This window comes from Rutidosis leptorrhynchoides, chromosome 2, assembly GCF_046630445.1.
Source record: "Rutidosis leptorrhynchoides isolate AG116_Rl617_1_P2 chromosome 2, CSIRO_AGI_Rlap_v1, whole genome shotgun sequence".
NCBI classification, from domain to species: domain Eukaryota; kingdom Viridiplantae; phylum Streptophyta; class Magnoliopsida; order Asterales; family Asteraceae; genus Rutidosis; species Rutidosis leptorrhynchoides.
The window spans coordinates 46034729-46051404 of record NC_092334.1 but is presented as its reverse complement, the minus strand read 5'-3'; the positions used below and the strand labels follow the sequence as shown (position 1 = coordinate 46051404).

Here is a 16676-nt window from a genome sequence, read left to right as displayed (position 1 = left end):
TATAGCACCACTGCATTTGATCACTTGTTTTCTCCTTGCACGTACAGTAAGGTACTCTCAATTCTGCCCAATTTCTACTCTTCATACTTTTGATTTTTGTTTCTCTTTTTTCATTATTTCATGATCTATATATATATCTTCATGTTCTGTGAGTTATTGCGGAAACATGTTAAGCTATGTTTTGGTTTGGCCATTGATGTTTACTGTTCTGATTAGGGTTTTTTTTTTAATTTGATCTTGTGGTTTTATTCAAAGAATTGAACCTGCAATCTTTTTAAACTTGCGAAACGAATTTCAGTTACCTACAGCGATAAATTTTGGAATCTCCATTACCTTTTTCTTGTATTTCTCTTATTAAAATTATAGTTTAATTTGATTGATGGATGTAGAGGGTTTAGCACTCAATTTGTAAATTATATATATGTTTGGGAAAAATGATAATTCGATAATAGAGTGATTAGCCACGTCTTATATATGTTTGTTCTCTACATCAGTTTATATAACATATAGTCATGATATGATTCATTAGCTGCAATGTTTGTGCGACAAAGATTTTTATTTGTTAATCTTTTTTTTTCCTTTTTTTTTTTTTTTTTTTTTTTGTAGTGGTGACGGTAATTATGGCTTCGTCAAATAAAGATTTCATTGAAGTAATTATGGGGGAGTACTCAGCAAAAACCTTCAGTCTTAAAATGTTGGTGGCGAAAGAAGAAAATAAAGTAATAATGGCAGAGTCAGATAAAGATTTTATCGAAGTACTTTTTAGTTTTATGTTGATGCCGATTGCAAGTGTTGTTAGAAACACCCGTAAATGGTTACGAGGAGATATTGGTTGTTTGAATAACCTATATGGAAGTGTTGAGAATCTTAAGACCGACTATTTTGAAGACAAAATGTTCCAGAACATGCTGCTTCGTCCTCGTAGTGCAGCTGATATTCACTGTCAGAACCTTAAATTGAATCTAATTGGAAGCGGTTGTTTCTATGTATGTGAGAATGTTAATTGCAGGGTGATAAGTTGTTATAACATTGGCAATTGTCAGTGTGGTTTTGAGTTAAAGAACAAGCTGAATATCTCACCTCATGAAAGGTTATTTCCTGAAGAGGAAGATAGTTTTCTGAAACCGACTGCACGATTTATAATTACCGATGAAATTAAAGTGATGGCTGTAGCTGACATGGCTGATTTAACCGTTCTTACGGAGCTTGAAAAATATGGGAAAATAGAAGAGAGGGTCATCAGAATAGGAGAAATTGAGGTGAATAAATAGTTTACTTATCAATGGAAGTGATAGAGAATAGCCCATCCCACCCAACCAAAGCCCATTTAGTGTAGGGATAGCAGTTGTGTGTGGCTACTGGTGTCTTAGATTTTAGTTATGATATTGGTAGTCGGCCTTTTTGGCTTGGGCACGAAGAATGCTTTGAGCTTCTTGGAATGCTTTGAGCTTTTTCTCTGATTAGGGTAGAGGATTCTCATATTGAGATCCTTCTGATTTACTTTTCAAGTATTTCATTATCATCCAATAATATCATCATCTATTTCTTATTCACTTTCTATTACTGTTCTTCATTATTATTCTTCATAATCGCTATATTTCAGCTTATTATCAATATCTGTTCATTATCTGTTGTTGTTGTATCTTTTATTTTCTATCAATGGTTCCATTGCCGTGAATCGAACCCTGGTCTCCTGGGTGAAAGCCAGATTTCCTAACCGCTGGACAATGGAACCATTGATAATAATAAAAAATAGAAGTTACAGCGGCAACAAATTGTGAACTCATATTGATAAGAAGGTGAAATATAGCAATTATGAAGAATAATAGTGAAGAACAGTAAATAGGAAGTAATAGTAAATAGATGAGAATATTATTGAATGATAATGGAATACTTGAAAAGTAAATCAGAAGGATCTCAACATGAGAATCCTCTGCCCTAATCAGAGAAGAAGCTCAAAGCATTCTTCCTGCCCAAGCCAAAAAGGCCGACTACCAATATCATACCTAAAATCTAAGACACCGGAAGCCACATAACTGCTATATATATTAACCCTACCCTAAATGGGCTTCTTCGGTTGGGTGGGCTGGGCTATTCTCTATCAGGAAGCAAGTTATTTGCTTTTTCTTTCTGATTTTCTGTGTTTCATTTTCTAGGTTCTGAAACTGCTCAAACGTTCGTTAACATCAAGAACGTCTTTATCGGATACATTCTTAAAACCAACTAATAACAGCAGGGAACCGCTTTGCATGAAATATGGTCCAGAAGGCATGAATCGTTCTCTAAATGTTAAGGATTTTGGGATCAAGATATGGAGCAACATCCATATTAAACTCATTTTCGACAAAGTCAATAATGTAGCCTTATATGCAGTTGTTAAGGAGGATTTTGTTAACTTTTTATGCGGTATCCTCACAATTCCACTTGGTTACATTTTCAATCGGTTTCCGTTATTGTCATTTAGCGGTTGTCTAGGAAACCTGCATAAAAGCATTCAGGGGACCGACATAAGTTTGTTTTCTTGCAAAAAGAGGAAGCAAATATTAATCAACCCAAAGTTGGCTCCAGGGCTTCCTTACAGTAGTAACCTAATTGCGATTGAAGAAGCGAATATTGCGTCAGAATGTTCGAAACTGGAATCAAGTATTTCTAAATGTAGGTATAATAGCTCAACGCCTAATCGAAGAAAAGCTTATTTGAAGGAACCAGCTACCTTTTTGGTAATGGACAACTTGGAAGTAAAACCGCTATCTCCTATCTCTGTTAAACTTCTTTTAGATAAAATGATGGTCCCACTAAGCGATATCTGCGAGAAAGAAATGATCTTGGATGGTGATAAGGTAAAACAATCTCTGCTTACAATGATCTAAATATGAACATACACACTCTTTATCATATTTTTATAAGTTCTTTAGAGTGTAAATATGAATAAATTTCACAGGCTCTGCGCCTGTTGGTAGCTTCTTTGGCATCCGAACATGCTCTGACTACTACATTTCTAAGCAAGAACGAACATCTGAATTGTGATTGGTAAGTAAGAGTCTACATGTATATCTGTGATGTGAATCTAGTGCTTAAGGTGTGGTGTCATGTGACGTAAATTTGTTTACCATTTTTAGGGTTTAAGATATAGGACCCATATGTTTTTAAGATTCATGGTTATATAGTATGGGTCGTTAAGATGTTTTAAATTAGCTCACTTAGGGAACTCTTTGAGTTTTGATCATAAATTCGTTAGTGTATTGGTGTTTTCGAACAAATGTTCGTGTTTGATGTATTATGTATATTTACATTCTTGGATTAATAGTCGTTTCATTTCATATTTCAGCTTGGATTTCCTTCAACTAATATGGGGAGGAAAAAGGACTGGTTTAAAGGGCTGTTAAATGGTGCACAACTCAATTGACCACTATGTTTGAAGTACTAGTATTTTATCCAATCCATGAGTCAAGTATTTTGTCCAATTTACATCTTGTGTTTTATCAATATTCTGTATTTTATATATCCTTATTATTTAAAAGAATATATTTTAAACCTTTTATGTTTATTGATTTTTATTTTATCCAATCTAGGTGGTTTTTGATGTTTATTTATTTAATTTTTTGCTTGGTTTTGTTGTGGTTCTGTTTGAGTTCCTTCATATATTCTTGTTCTAATGTAAGTTTTTTGTTACAAATGCCCTCCACACACATGCGCACACACATCAAATAATATTAAATTAAATATTAATAATATAATTAATACTCTGTATTAATACATTATCAAAATGAGTCAAACTCAAACTTGTAAGAATATCAAACAATTAGAGTTCAAACTCAATCTGTTAGACTCGAAATGGACAAGTATTTATATAAAATGTTGAGAAAGTATTTGTCAATGTATTAGGCTTGAAACGAACTCCCAAGTATATTTATGTAAAATGTTGTGAAATTGTTTGTTTTGAATATGATTTAGGATTTATGATCCGGACAAGGTGAAATAAACATAAAAGTTATGAATATCCGATGGTTTTACGAAGTGAGGTACACTCAAGTCTTTCTCAATTCGTTGATTGTAGTAAGTCGATAAACACATAAATTTAATTGTAAAACCAATCCCAACTATGTGAAACTTTCTCACGCGAACTAACTGTCACATTAACGTCACATATGTACTTCTTCACAATGACTAAGTCGGGACTAATCACTCTCAACCATGACATACTTTCTCATAAAAATTGAGACCCACCATATTAATTAATTATTGTATAATACAAATATTACAACTAATTGTTATACATTGTCCCCTCCCCAAATGTGTTGAAAAAGCACGAAAAGCAGCGCAGAAGCCATGAGGGCAATGAGGGCTACGAATCGTATTTAAAATACTAGAACTCTCTACATCTTTTTACATAAGATAGAACTCCGAAGTTCAGTACTACTTTTTGGTTACTCATGAAACATCAGTGCAAAGATTGTTGATATAGTCCACCTTTTAACATGTTAGTTAATGTTACACCCTATGATTCTTATTTAAAATACTCTGTAAATAAAGGTTTGGTTTACCATCAGCCGTTTACCGTATAGGTGTAACATCCACGATATTTAAAGGGGGCATAAGTGTAAGGTTATTAAAGATTAGGGACTAAGATACAAAATTACCAAACTTAAAATATAAAGTCTAGAAGCTGAATTCAATTACCAGATAAAAAAAATTAAAAGGGAAGTCCCTGGTGTTGTTGGTAGCGACGGTCAAGAGCAAAAGGGAGATGGAGAAGTCGATTTTTGATCAAACTGGAGCTAACTACTTGTGTTTTGGTGCAATTGGGGTTTGAGTATTTGTAACTAAAATTCATGATTTTGTGTTTGTAAATGATGATGATAATGATTTATGGTAAAAAAAAAAAAAAATCAATCCTTCATAGTGTTATTAATCAAGGGTTACTGAATTGATGTTTTAGGTAAGGTTGTGGGTTGAAAATGGGTTTAAAGATGCTAAACCCGTAGCTAAGTAAAAAACTGCACAAATCATGATTTTGTAAAAATCATATAAAATCAACCGTAGTTCCGTTTGAGGCGTGTGAGCACAATTTGGAAAGGGCTTTGAGTCTCCTTTCTAATGAATAAGTTTTTGATGACTGAATAGGAGTTTAACTGGGTCAGAATCTGCTGTAAAAGGGGGCTGTCCAAAGTGGTTAAATGGTTAAAAATTGTACTAAGTGTTATGGTTTGGCATTTTGGGCTTGGTATTAGTGTCTATATTGTTAGGTTGGTGTTTGGGCCTGAATTGCCACTCGTAGTGGTAATGGGTCAAGTCTTTTTTGAGTCAAATTGGTCGAAAACTTAATTGGTCAAAATAAAACTAGTAATCACTTTTGGTGTCTAATGGCTTATTGGGCGGGTCTTGTGATTATATGTGTGGTAGTTAGCTAAATAGAAATATTTAGCTTATTATTTGTGATATAATGTAATAGGTGAATTTCATTGGCGACTCGTGGATTTCGAATATTGTGTTGCTAGAGATTTCAAAGTGAGTGGAATAATTATATATATGTGTATATGATCTATTTGCTTGTGTGGGGTTGTGGTTAGTGTATCCGTGCGTGAGGATTTCACTACTCTTTGTACGATGGGGGCCACACGTGTGTCATGGTGTTGGTAGTTTTACTACTTCGTCATGATATGTGCGATGGGTGGGTTGCGGCCGTTGACTCGGTCCACTAACTTCACCTTGGGAGTAACGTTGTATTTGCGCGGTATAACGTTATCGGGAAATGCGAGTACCGGTGGGAAATGCGAGTACCATTCCCGGGTTGTGTGAATATGGATCCATATTGCTTGTATGTGTGTTTATGTTTTAGCATGTTACTTGTTGATTATATGCTAACGGTGATGCTAGCTTGGTGTATGCGTTGATATGCGTTATTATGCGTTTTAGCATGTTACTTGTTGATTATATGCTAATGGTGATGCTAGCTTAGTATATGTTTTAATATGCGTCATTATGCGCTGTGTGTGTAAGTGGATGCAAATAAGTGAATTATATATGTATATGTATAATTATTGCATTCACTAAGCTTTGCTTACTCCTCTCGTTGTTTTACTTTTTATAGGTATCGGTTTGATGATGCGTAGATATCTAGTTGCTAGACTAGATATTTAGACGTTGTTTGAGCTCATGGCGGGATTGCTCACGGCTTACTGGACTCTGGTTGGGGATAGATAGTCCCCGGGATCATGCTCTTGGTATCGGTTTGGGTTGTTGAGTCTTAAACCGTTCATTGTGTAATTTGGGTCAAAGTTACCACTTTGTTATCGGTACAGGTCGTGGGTACTGAATGTTAAAGAAAACATGTAAGGTATATTAGATTGTGTATGAACATGAAAAACGGAAGTTTTAACAGGTTTTGAAGTGTTTATGTTGGGTCAAGAATGTAAAAAAAAAAAAAAAAGGTTGTCGTTTTCTGGGATTGAGCAGGTGTCGTTTCAAGTGGTATCAGAGCATGGTCTAAGGGATCTAGCTGACTTTCGAGATATGTGCCTAGACTTAGACAATTTTGTGTATGCGATAATAGCGGGACTTGTAGGAATACGGGTCGGATCGGGAATGGTGGGTGCCTATGGCATAAGTGTGACTTGACTTGATGCTAAGAAACGGTGTTCCATATGGGATTAACTACTATGAGTAGGTAGTTAAGTAAATTGTATGACGTTACGTGTTTAATGTATACCATGAGATGAAATTGTATGCACATAAACATGTTATTATCGAAAGCGTAAATATGTGTACATAAGTGTGAATACATGGGGCCTTAAACTGTGCTTGCTTTTATGCTTTAGATAGATTGTAGTGATCCGAACTTTTCCATGTTTATATATATTAATTGATATTGATATTTACATGATTAAATGTTTCCAACATGTTAAGCAATCAAACTTGTTAAGACTTGATTAATTGAAATATGTTTCATATAGACAATTGACCACCCAAGTTGACCGGCGATTCACGAACGTTAAAACTTGTAAAAACGACATGACGATATATATATGGATATACATATGGTTAACATGAGATTATGATAAGTAAGTATCTCCATAAGTATATTAACAATGAGTTATATACATATAAACAAGACTACTAACTTAAGGATTTCGAAACGAGACATATATGTAACGATTATCGTTGTAACGACATTTAAATGTATATATATCATATTAAGATATATTAATATATCATAATATCATGATAATATAATAATTTAACATCTCATTAGATATAATAAACAATGGGTTAACAACATTAATTGAGATCGTTAACTTAAAGGTTTCAAAACAACACTTACATGTAACGACTAACGATGACTTAACGACTCAGTTAAAATGTATATACATGTAGTGTATTTAGATGTATTAAAATACTTTTGGAAGACTTCAAGACATATATCAAAACACTCATACTTAACGAAAATGGTTACAGTTACTTTCCCATTCTTTTCTTTCATCAAGAATTCTAGTCGTATTCTTACCCGTATTATACACAGCTTCAAAACGTACTTACTATGGGTATATACCAATAGGAACTAGCATGGGATTCCACTCTTGATTATGTCATGTATGACTAATCAATTTTAACTTCTACCATGAGCTAGTCAACTAACTAGAACTCCTTTTAACCCCACTCACCACTCACCAATTACCACTCATCATTCACTCTATTTCACTTCCAATTCTCTTTCTAATTCTCTCTCAACACACACACACTATTATGAACGTATTTTTCCAGTAGTTAATCATCATCTTCATCAAAAATCACTTCAAGAATCAAGCTATAATCATCATAGGAAGAACACTTCAAGAACACTTCAAAAATCCCTTCAAGTTTACTAATTTACTTCCAAGCTTTCTAATCCATTCCAAGTAATCATCTAAGATCAAGAAACCTTTGTTATATACAGTAGGTTATCTTTCTTATTCAAGGTAATATTCATATTCAAACTTTGATTCAATTTCTATAACTATAAACTATCTTAATTCGAGTAAAAATCTTACTTGAACTTGTTTTTGTGTCATGATCCTACTTCAAGAACTTTCAAGCCATCCAAGATCCTTTGAAGCTAGATCATTTCTTGTCACTTCCAGTAGGTTTACCTACTAAAATTGAGGTAGTAATGATGTTCATAACATCATTCGATTCATATATATAAAACTACCTTATTCGAAGGTTTAAACTCGTAATCACTAGAACATAGTTTAGTTAATTCTAAACTTGTTCGCAAACAAAAGTTAATCCTTCTAACTTGCCTTTTAAAATTAATTAAACACATGTTCTATATCTATATGATATGCTAACTTAATGATTTAAAACCTGGAAATACGAAAAACACCGTAAAACCGGATTTACGCCGTCGTAGTAACACCGCGGGCTGTTTTGGGTTAGTTAATTAAAAACTATGATAAACTTTGATTTAAAAGTTGTTATTCTGAGAAAATGATTTTTATTATGAACATGAAACTATATCCAAAAATTATGGTTAAACTCAAAGTGGAAGTATGTTTTTTAAAATGGTCATCTAGACGTCGTTCTTTCGACTGAAATGACTACCTTTACAAAAACGACTTGTAACTTATTTTTGCGACTATAAACCTATACTTTTTCTGTTTAGATTCATAAAATAGAGTTCAATATGAAACCATAGCAATTTGATTCACTCAAAACGGATTTAAAATGAAGAAGTTATGGGTAAAACAAGATTGGATAATTTTTATCATTTTAGCTACGTGAAAATTGGTAACAAATCTATTCCAACCATAACTTAATCAACTTGTATTGTATATTATGTAATCTTGAGATACCATAGACACGTATACAATGTTTCGACCTATCATGTCGACACATCTATATATATTTCGGAACAACCATAGACACTCTATATGTGAATGTTGGAGTTAGCTATACAGGGTTGAGGTTGATTCCAAAATATATATAGTTTGAGTTGTGATCAATACTGAGATACGTATACACTGGGTCGTGGATTGATTCAAGATAATATTTATCGATATATTTCTGTACATCTAACTGTGGACAACTAGTTGTAGGTTACTAACGAGGACAGCTGACTTAATAAACTTAAAACATCAAAATATATTAAAAGTGTTGTAAATATATTTTGAACATACTTTAATATACATGTATATATTGTTATAGGTTCGTGAATCAACAGTGGCCAAGTCTTACTTCTCGACGAAGTAAAAATCTGTGAAAGTGAGTTATAGTCCCACTTTTAAAATCTAATATTTTTGGGATGAGAATACATGCAGGTTTTATAAATGATTTACAAAATAGACACAAGTACGTGAAACTACATTCTATGGTTGAATTATCGAAATCGAATATGCCCCTTTTTATTAAGTCTGGTAATCTAAGAATTAGGGAACAGACACCCTAATTGACGCGAATCCTAAAGATAGATCTATTGGGCCTAACAAACCCCATCCAAAGTATCGGATGCTTTAGTACTTCGAAATTTATATCATATCCGAAGGGTGTCCCGGAATGATGGGGATATTCTTATATATGCATCTTGTTAATGTCGGTTACCAGGTGTTCACCATATGAATGATTTTTATCTCTATGTATGGGATGTATATTGAAATATGAAATCTTGTGGTCTATTGTTACAATTTGATATATATAGGTTAAACCTATAACTCACCAACATTTTTGTTGACGTTTAAAGCATGTTTATTCTCAGGTGAATACTAAGAGCTTCCGCTGTTGCATACTAAAATAAGGACAAGATTTGGAGTCCATATTTGTATGATACTGTGTAAAAACTGCATTCAAGAAACTGATTTCGATGTAACATATTTGTATTGTAAACCATTATGTAATGGTCGTGTGTAAACAGGATATTTTAGATTATCATTATTTGATAATCTACGTAAAGCTTTTTAAACCTTTATTTATGAAATAAAGGTTATGGTTTGTTTTAAAAATGAATGCAGTCTTTGAAAAACGTCTCATATAGAGGTCAAAACCTCGCAACGAAATCAATTAATATGGAACGTTTTTAATCAATAAGAACGGGACATTTCATAGACAGTCGCCTAAGATAAATAGGCTGACTAGGAGATTGCTTACGATATTAGATCCTTAAGTAGTAGGATGGCATGCGGTTGTGATATATATATATATATATATATATATATATATATATATATATATATATATATATATATATATATATATATATATATATATATATATATATATATAGTGACAACCCGGAAATTTCTAACCAAATTTAAACTTTAATCTTTATATGATTCCGACACGATAAGCAATATTTGTTAAGTTAAATTTCAAGAATTTTAAACTATGTTCATACATTCATTCAACCTCGACCAAGTTCCAACGATTCACGAACCATTAAACGAATATGATTATATATGTATATGTGTATATATATTATAACTTGAAACGTAAATAAAATATTAGATTAAATACTTTATATGATTGTATCTGTTTCAAAATGTTTATCAATGGAATTAGAAGATAAGATCAAATGATTGAATTATCAGATATATTAAATTATGATTACAAGTCTCTGTTGAAAGGCCCACGTTGATTTGAGAAATCTTTTCATTTTAACAATATTCGGAAAATGGTAAAGCGATTTATAAATATGAACAATTTGTCAATCATTGAGAACTAGACAAAGGATAGTGGAAGATTGAATCTCATAAAGACTCGATTGATCTATTTAGTTTCAAACGTACAAAAACGTTTTCAGTTTAAAAAGAACTTTATTATTAAAACGTATATAACTTTTATAAATATCTAGAACCACTTTTGACAACTCATTACTTAACTAGTATGCTAAAGATAACGATATTTATATTTTATTTTATTAAATATATATAACGATTTAAATTAATATTATATATATTTATACGCGTATTATACGTACATAGTTTTATACTTTTACTATACTTAAACTTTACCTTTACTTTATTTTTACTTTACTTTAACTTTAATAATTCATACTTTAATAATTCACTTTAATAATTCATACTTTAATAATTCACTTTAATAATTCATTTTAATAATTCATACTTTAATAATTCATTTTAATAATTCATACTTTAATAATTCACTTTAATACAATCTCTGTCGCAATTCAACAAATTCCAAATCATAATAAATCAAGTATATATTTGATTTTACACTTTCATCATCGATGTACCCGAAACTTTTCAGATAACATTATTCGTACTTTGCGAAATTCACAAGAATTCTACGAACCGAACATCATACATCAACAAATAATGAAGTATTGATTCATAATTTCAATGTCATTAAAGAAATACTGCGTAAAAGTTATGTACTTTTTAAAGCCTTTAGGGATATTCAATTCTAGTTTCAACCGTAAATCAAATGAGTTTAATTTAACATTAACTCATTAAATCTATGTTACATCTGAAGAAAATATACATATATATATTTTCATAAAGACTGTAATAAAATTCTTTTGTACAAAATATTAATTGTGAAATTTTTTTTTAACGGGTAGGTAATACCCGAGAGATATATAAATTCACAATTAATATATTACATTCTTCGAATATGATTCAGCAAATCATCCATTATACTCCCTACTTTCACAATAATATACATTCTTTTATAGAAATCAAAACAGCCATACTCATTCAAAATTTAATTACATATTCTGATTTTGAAATCTCAAAATTCAACTTGAGATATGACCAAAATCATCACTCTTAGATCCATACATCTTTCACAAGCTATATTTTGACTTCAAAACTATGTTAGAACATCAAATGTATGTTAACGATTACAATCTGTGTTCAAACCCTTCGAAAATTTCCGAAGACACTTCGAATGATGAGCAATCGAGATGATGATTCAACCACATGTTACCCACAGTTATGTACCCGAAAAACTCTTGAAACCAAAGTAAAAGCTTAAACAACGTATCCGCGTCAGATTCTTTAGCATTTATTAGCAAAAATAACTTTGCGACTCCTATTCAAAGTAGCCAGTTTTGTCACAGCTCCAGCAAGTCAACTTTGACTTTTCAGTCAGACTAACCTTATTATAACCTTGAGATATACACCATCGTTACCAGGGAACCTTTTACATTCCACCACATTATTAACAGATGTATCAACAACTTCATTACCCTTTGACTTTAGCCTCTCCAAAAAGTCATTATAATTATTCATTGAAACCCCATCATTTACTCATTCGCATCTTGTAATGAGAATTTCCATACGAATCATTAGGAATTAGCAATCAGTATTTTGAAATCTCGCAGCATGTCTACGCCAACAGTTATATGTGTATATATAACGTCTATCTTCTAGACTTAATTTGAATGTGAAGATTCTGAAAAACACTTCGAACTACGAATTGGTTCTCCGAAAATGGAAAAATACTGATGAAGCAGCAAAAAAAAACTATAAACGACCTTAACAGTAAAAGTTTGATGATAATGAATAGGTGTGCTGGCAAAGCGCAGAAAAAGAGAAGTCTTGGAACTGGAAAACGGATTGAGCAAAGTAGGAAGGAGGCTGTGGACAAATTACAAAGACTGAACCTGACTTCAAAGGATCCAAATAATTCAGTATCTGCTGAAGTCATTAACGAATACCTTGCTCCTGACTCTAAACCCCTGCGGACAATATTCTTCATCATCCTCTGATATTAGAAATTCTAAAATATCATCATATCTTTCATTATAAATATCCTCCATATTTCTGAAGATATTTTCTTAATTTTTCTTATTTGAAATCATTTACCTCTTCGCGCTATCTGTATTACATCATAAAAGAAACTATTTTAGTTTCTAAATTCTGAAACATTCAAGTTTAAAATAAGAATATTTTGAAGTAGTGTTGGGAACTGAAGCATGAATTAGTATAATATAATGACACTTGATCAATGTGATTATATTACAGTAAGTCATGCTGAGTTTCTAAATGGAACGTGATGATTCACAGATCATAACATCATCATGTGCCATGTTATACGACTCTTGTATTCTATTTAACCTCTAAAATATCAAGAAAATATTTCTTGATGATTCGGCCTTTTCCAAGGTATTTTAGTAATTTGACAAGTCAAGATCGTGCCATCACAATTTCCTTCCTAGAACATTAACAATGTTCATTTCGAAATTCATATCTGTGAATTCTGGACCATTACAAACGGTGCTTAATCGCAAGAAGAAGAAACGAAAGGACAAAACTCCGAAATAGAAATTGGGGTATAAATTGCAGCAAATAAAAGAGAGCATTAACTGTGAATGATAATGATTATAGAAGACAGAAGCAGAGACTTTGAAATATAAGGGAACATATAAAGCCCAACGACAAACCAGAAATTAAAAACCATATATATCGATGCATATAGCAATATAAAGACACGGGAGAACTAGGAACACTATAAACCCAAGAGTATAGTAGAAGTAAATAAATTCTTCCGGCGGTAGATGAAAAAAAAAAAGAATGACCGATATGAAAGTTAGAAGTATATCGAGAATCAGAACTGGATGGAGCATATTGATGAATACTTTAAAATATGAGTTGAGGGGGAAAGAATAGAAGGTGATGAAACATGACTAGGAACTTAGAAATCAACAGATTTAACTCACACAATGGCAGAATAAGTGAATCAAACCCTCTAGTGAATAAGTTAAGTTTTTATTGATTAATTTAGTCAAACCACAACTAAATCAAGTGTGATTAGATTAACACCTAGAGCTATTATTCACCACCTGGGTGATTTGGACTGAGAGAGAATCGAAGGAGCTCACTAGATCTGAGTGTGTGTAACAAATGAGAGGCTTAACCTAAAATGAAGAACATAAGACTTTATATACCCCTGCTGTTGACACACCCATACGATTCATTCATCACACGTACGAGTTGGCTTCATCAACCGTACGGGTGATCACTCACTCGTGTCTTATCATTTAGGTTGTAATTGTGATTTAGCTCAGCATCAACCATGCGTATGAGCCTGTCAGCCGTACTAGTAAGGCTTCACTCGTACGTATGACTAAGTCTAACATAGTCAAACATCTAAATCTCATTCCTGCAGTTCCTGTAACCACATACAAACACGGATAGGATAATAACGAGCAATCATGGTGGCCTGTAAACTGTTGTACCTGCAATGGACGTGGGTAGATGTCTAGGGACTTGCATAAAATGCATTAACAGATGGTGTGAGTTGTAAGGAAACGAAGGAGGTGAATTTATAAGAAAATCTCTGACAGAACAATTAAAATGGATGATCGCATTTAAAGCGGATCCTAATTCCCTTGATTACCGGAGAGTCAAATCTTATTAAGAAGATTTTCTTCAAATCCCTTAAAATCTGGGAATCAATCATATCTACGTCAAATGATAAGATGAATCTACACTTACTCATTTCACTCTTCTATGTTAGCTTCATTCGTACTCTTCATATAAATGGATTCTTTATCCAAATTATTTGCTGATGATAAAACTCTAATTTTCAGCCCGTATGCATCATGAAAACATACTTATTATCATTCACGACCTTTCCACTCAAATTTCGGGACGAAATTTCTTTAACGGGTAGGTACTGTGACAACCCGGAAATTTCCAACCAAATTTAAACTTTAATTTTTATATGATTCCGACACGATAAGCAATATTTGTTAAGTTAAATTTCAAAAATTTTAAACTATGTTCATACATTCATTCAACCTCGACCAAGTTCCAACGATTCACGAACCATTAAACGAATATGATTATATATGTATATGTGTATATATATTATAACTTGAAACGTAAACAAAATATTATATTAAATACTTTATATGATTGTATCTGTTTCAAAATGTTTATCAATGGAATTAGAAGATAAGATTAAATAATTGAATTATCAGATATATTAAATTATGATTACAAGTCTCTGTTGAAAGGCCCACGTTGATTTGAGAAATCTTTTCATTTTAACAATATTCGGAAAATGGTAAAGCGATTTATAAATATGAACAATTTGTCAATCATTGAGAACTAGACAAAGGATAGTGAAAGATTGAATCTCATAAAGACTCGATTGATCTATTTAGTTTCAAACGTACAAAAACGTTTTCAGTTTAAAAAGAACTTTATTATTAAAACGTATATAACTTTTATAAATATCTAGAACCACTTTTGACAACTCATTACTTAACTAGTATGATAAAGATAACGATATTTATATTTTATTTTATTAAATATATATAACGATTTAAATTAATATTATATATATTTATACGCGTATTATACGTACATAGTTTTATACTTTTACTATACTTAAACTTTACCTTTACTTTATTTTTACTTTACTTTAACTTTAATAATTCATACTTCAATAATTCACTTTAATAATTCATACTTTAATAATTCACTTTAATAATTCACTTTAATAATTCATACTTTAATAATTCACTTTAATAATTCAAAAATCTATTATAAATAGAATTCAATAGGTTTCATTATTTAATAGAAACTTAAAAATAGTTTTCTCTAAACTCTCTCAATCGATTTACATATATATATTTACTCCGTATTATCTCAAGATATTATTAGTATACATAAAATATTACGACGGAGTGCTGTCCGAGTGATTTCGAAGTTGTTTTTTAGAGTGGGATAGGATTAAGAAAATTATGGGTTATAGCTATGGAGGTGATTGAGTATGGTTCATGGGTATGCTCGTGAGGTCAACATAGTGTTTATCATCTCCGTTGCGTTTACGTACCTTTCCTGCAATATTGAATCTCAATATTGATATGTGAGTACTCATAATTTAATTTTTACATACTAATAGTGTATCCCTGACTAGTGCTCGAGTATATAGGATTATGCATGCTTGTACTTTTGATATTGTCATTAGATAGGTTATGTTGATTCCTGAATTAGTTACATATACGATTGAGATAAGGTATAAGATATGTATGTCGTTGGAAAGCTAGCGAAAAATAGTTGAATTTTGGTTTAAGAATCACTTGAATCCAAGTAACGGTTAGAAAGTTATGAAATAAACAAATTGCATAATTAATTTTGTAATTAAAATTGCTGATGATAATTAGTGAACTAATTTATGGGTTATAAAAAGTGGTTATTTGGATTCTACTCGTCGAGTAGATGAATTTTCATATAAAGCACGTCTCGTTTCGTTGAACGGTTGTCAAGTTATGGACAAAAAAAGTTTTGCAAATTTTGATGAAATGTCGAAACGGGAACTGAAATTCTCGCTGATCTGCGTTGTTTCATATATAAAAAAAATACCACTGAATTCTTTACTGTAAGGTCTAACAAACGACTCTGGTCGTTTGTCAATTCGAGTCTCGACGATTTTTCTAAAAATCATCAAAGTTGACGGTTTGGTCACATTTTAAAATTCTAAAAAGAGTAGAAACTTTCTTATTTAAAAATGTCAGTTTTGTATCAGTTGTCATGGTCGGCCTGATATGTGTTTACTCTTGCCAAAAATCAGGTTATATCTTTGTGGTAACGAGAATTTGCAGGCTTTGACCGTTTGTCAATACGAGTTTTGAGGAATTTTATAAAAATCTCCAAAGTAGGCTACTCGGTCACTTTTGTAAATTTATTAAAGCTGAAAAATTAACTTTGAAACGCCGAAAACGCGTTGGC

General features: G+C 31.8%; 1 protein-coding gene across 1 annotated transcript; it reads left to right on the top strand.

The window, feature by feature from the left end:
• The first annotated feature begins 5 nt into the window (after window positions 1-5).
• Window positions 6-3565, top strand: LOC139890814 (uncharacterized). Its single transcript, XM_071873729.1, has 5 exons — window positions 6-51; window positions 607-1259; window positions 2157-2840; window positions 2942-3030; window positions 3329-3565. The coding sequence occupies exons 2-5, from the start codon at window positions 621-623 to the stop codon at window positions 3384-3386; spliced, it is 1470 nt and encodes a 489-aa protein (XP_071729830.1). The 5' UTR covers window positions 6-51; window positions 607-620; the 3' UTR covers window positions 3387-3565.
• Window positions 3566-16676: the final 13111 nt, after the last annotated feature.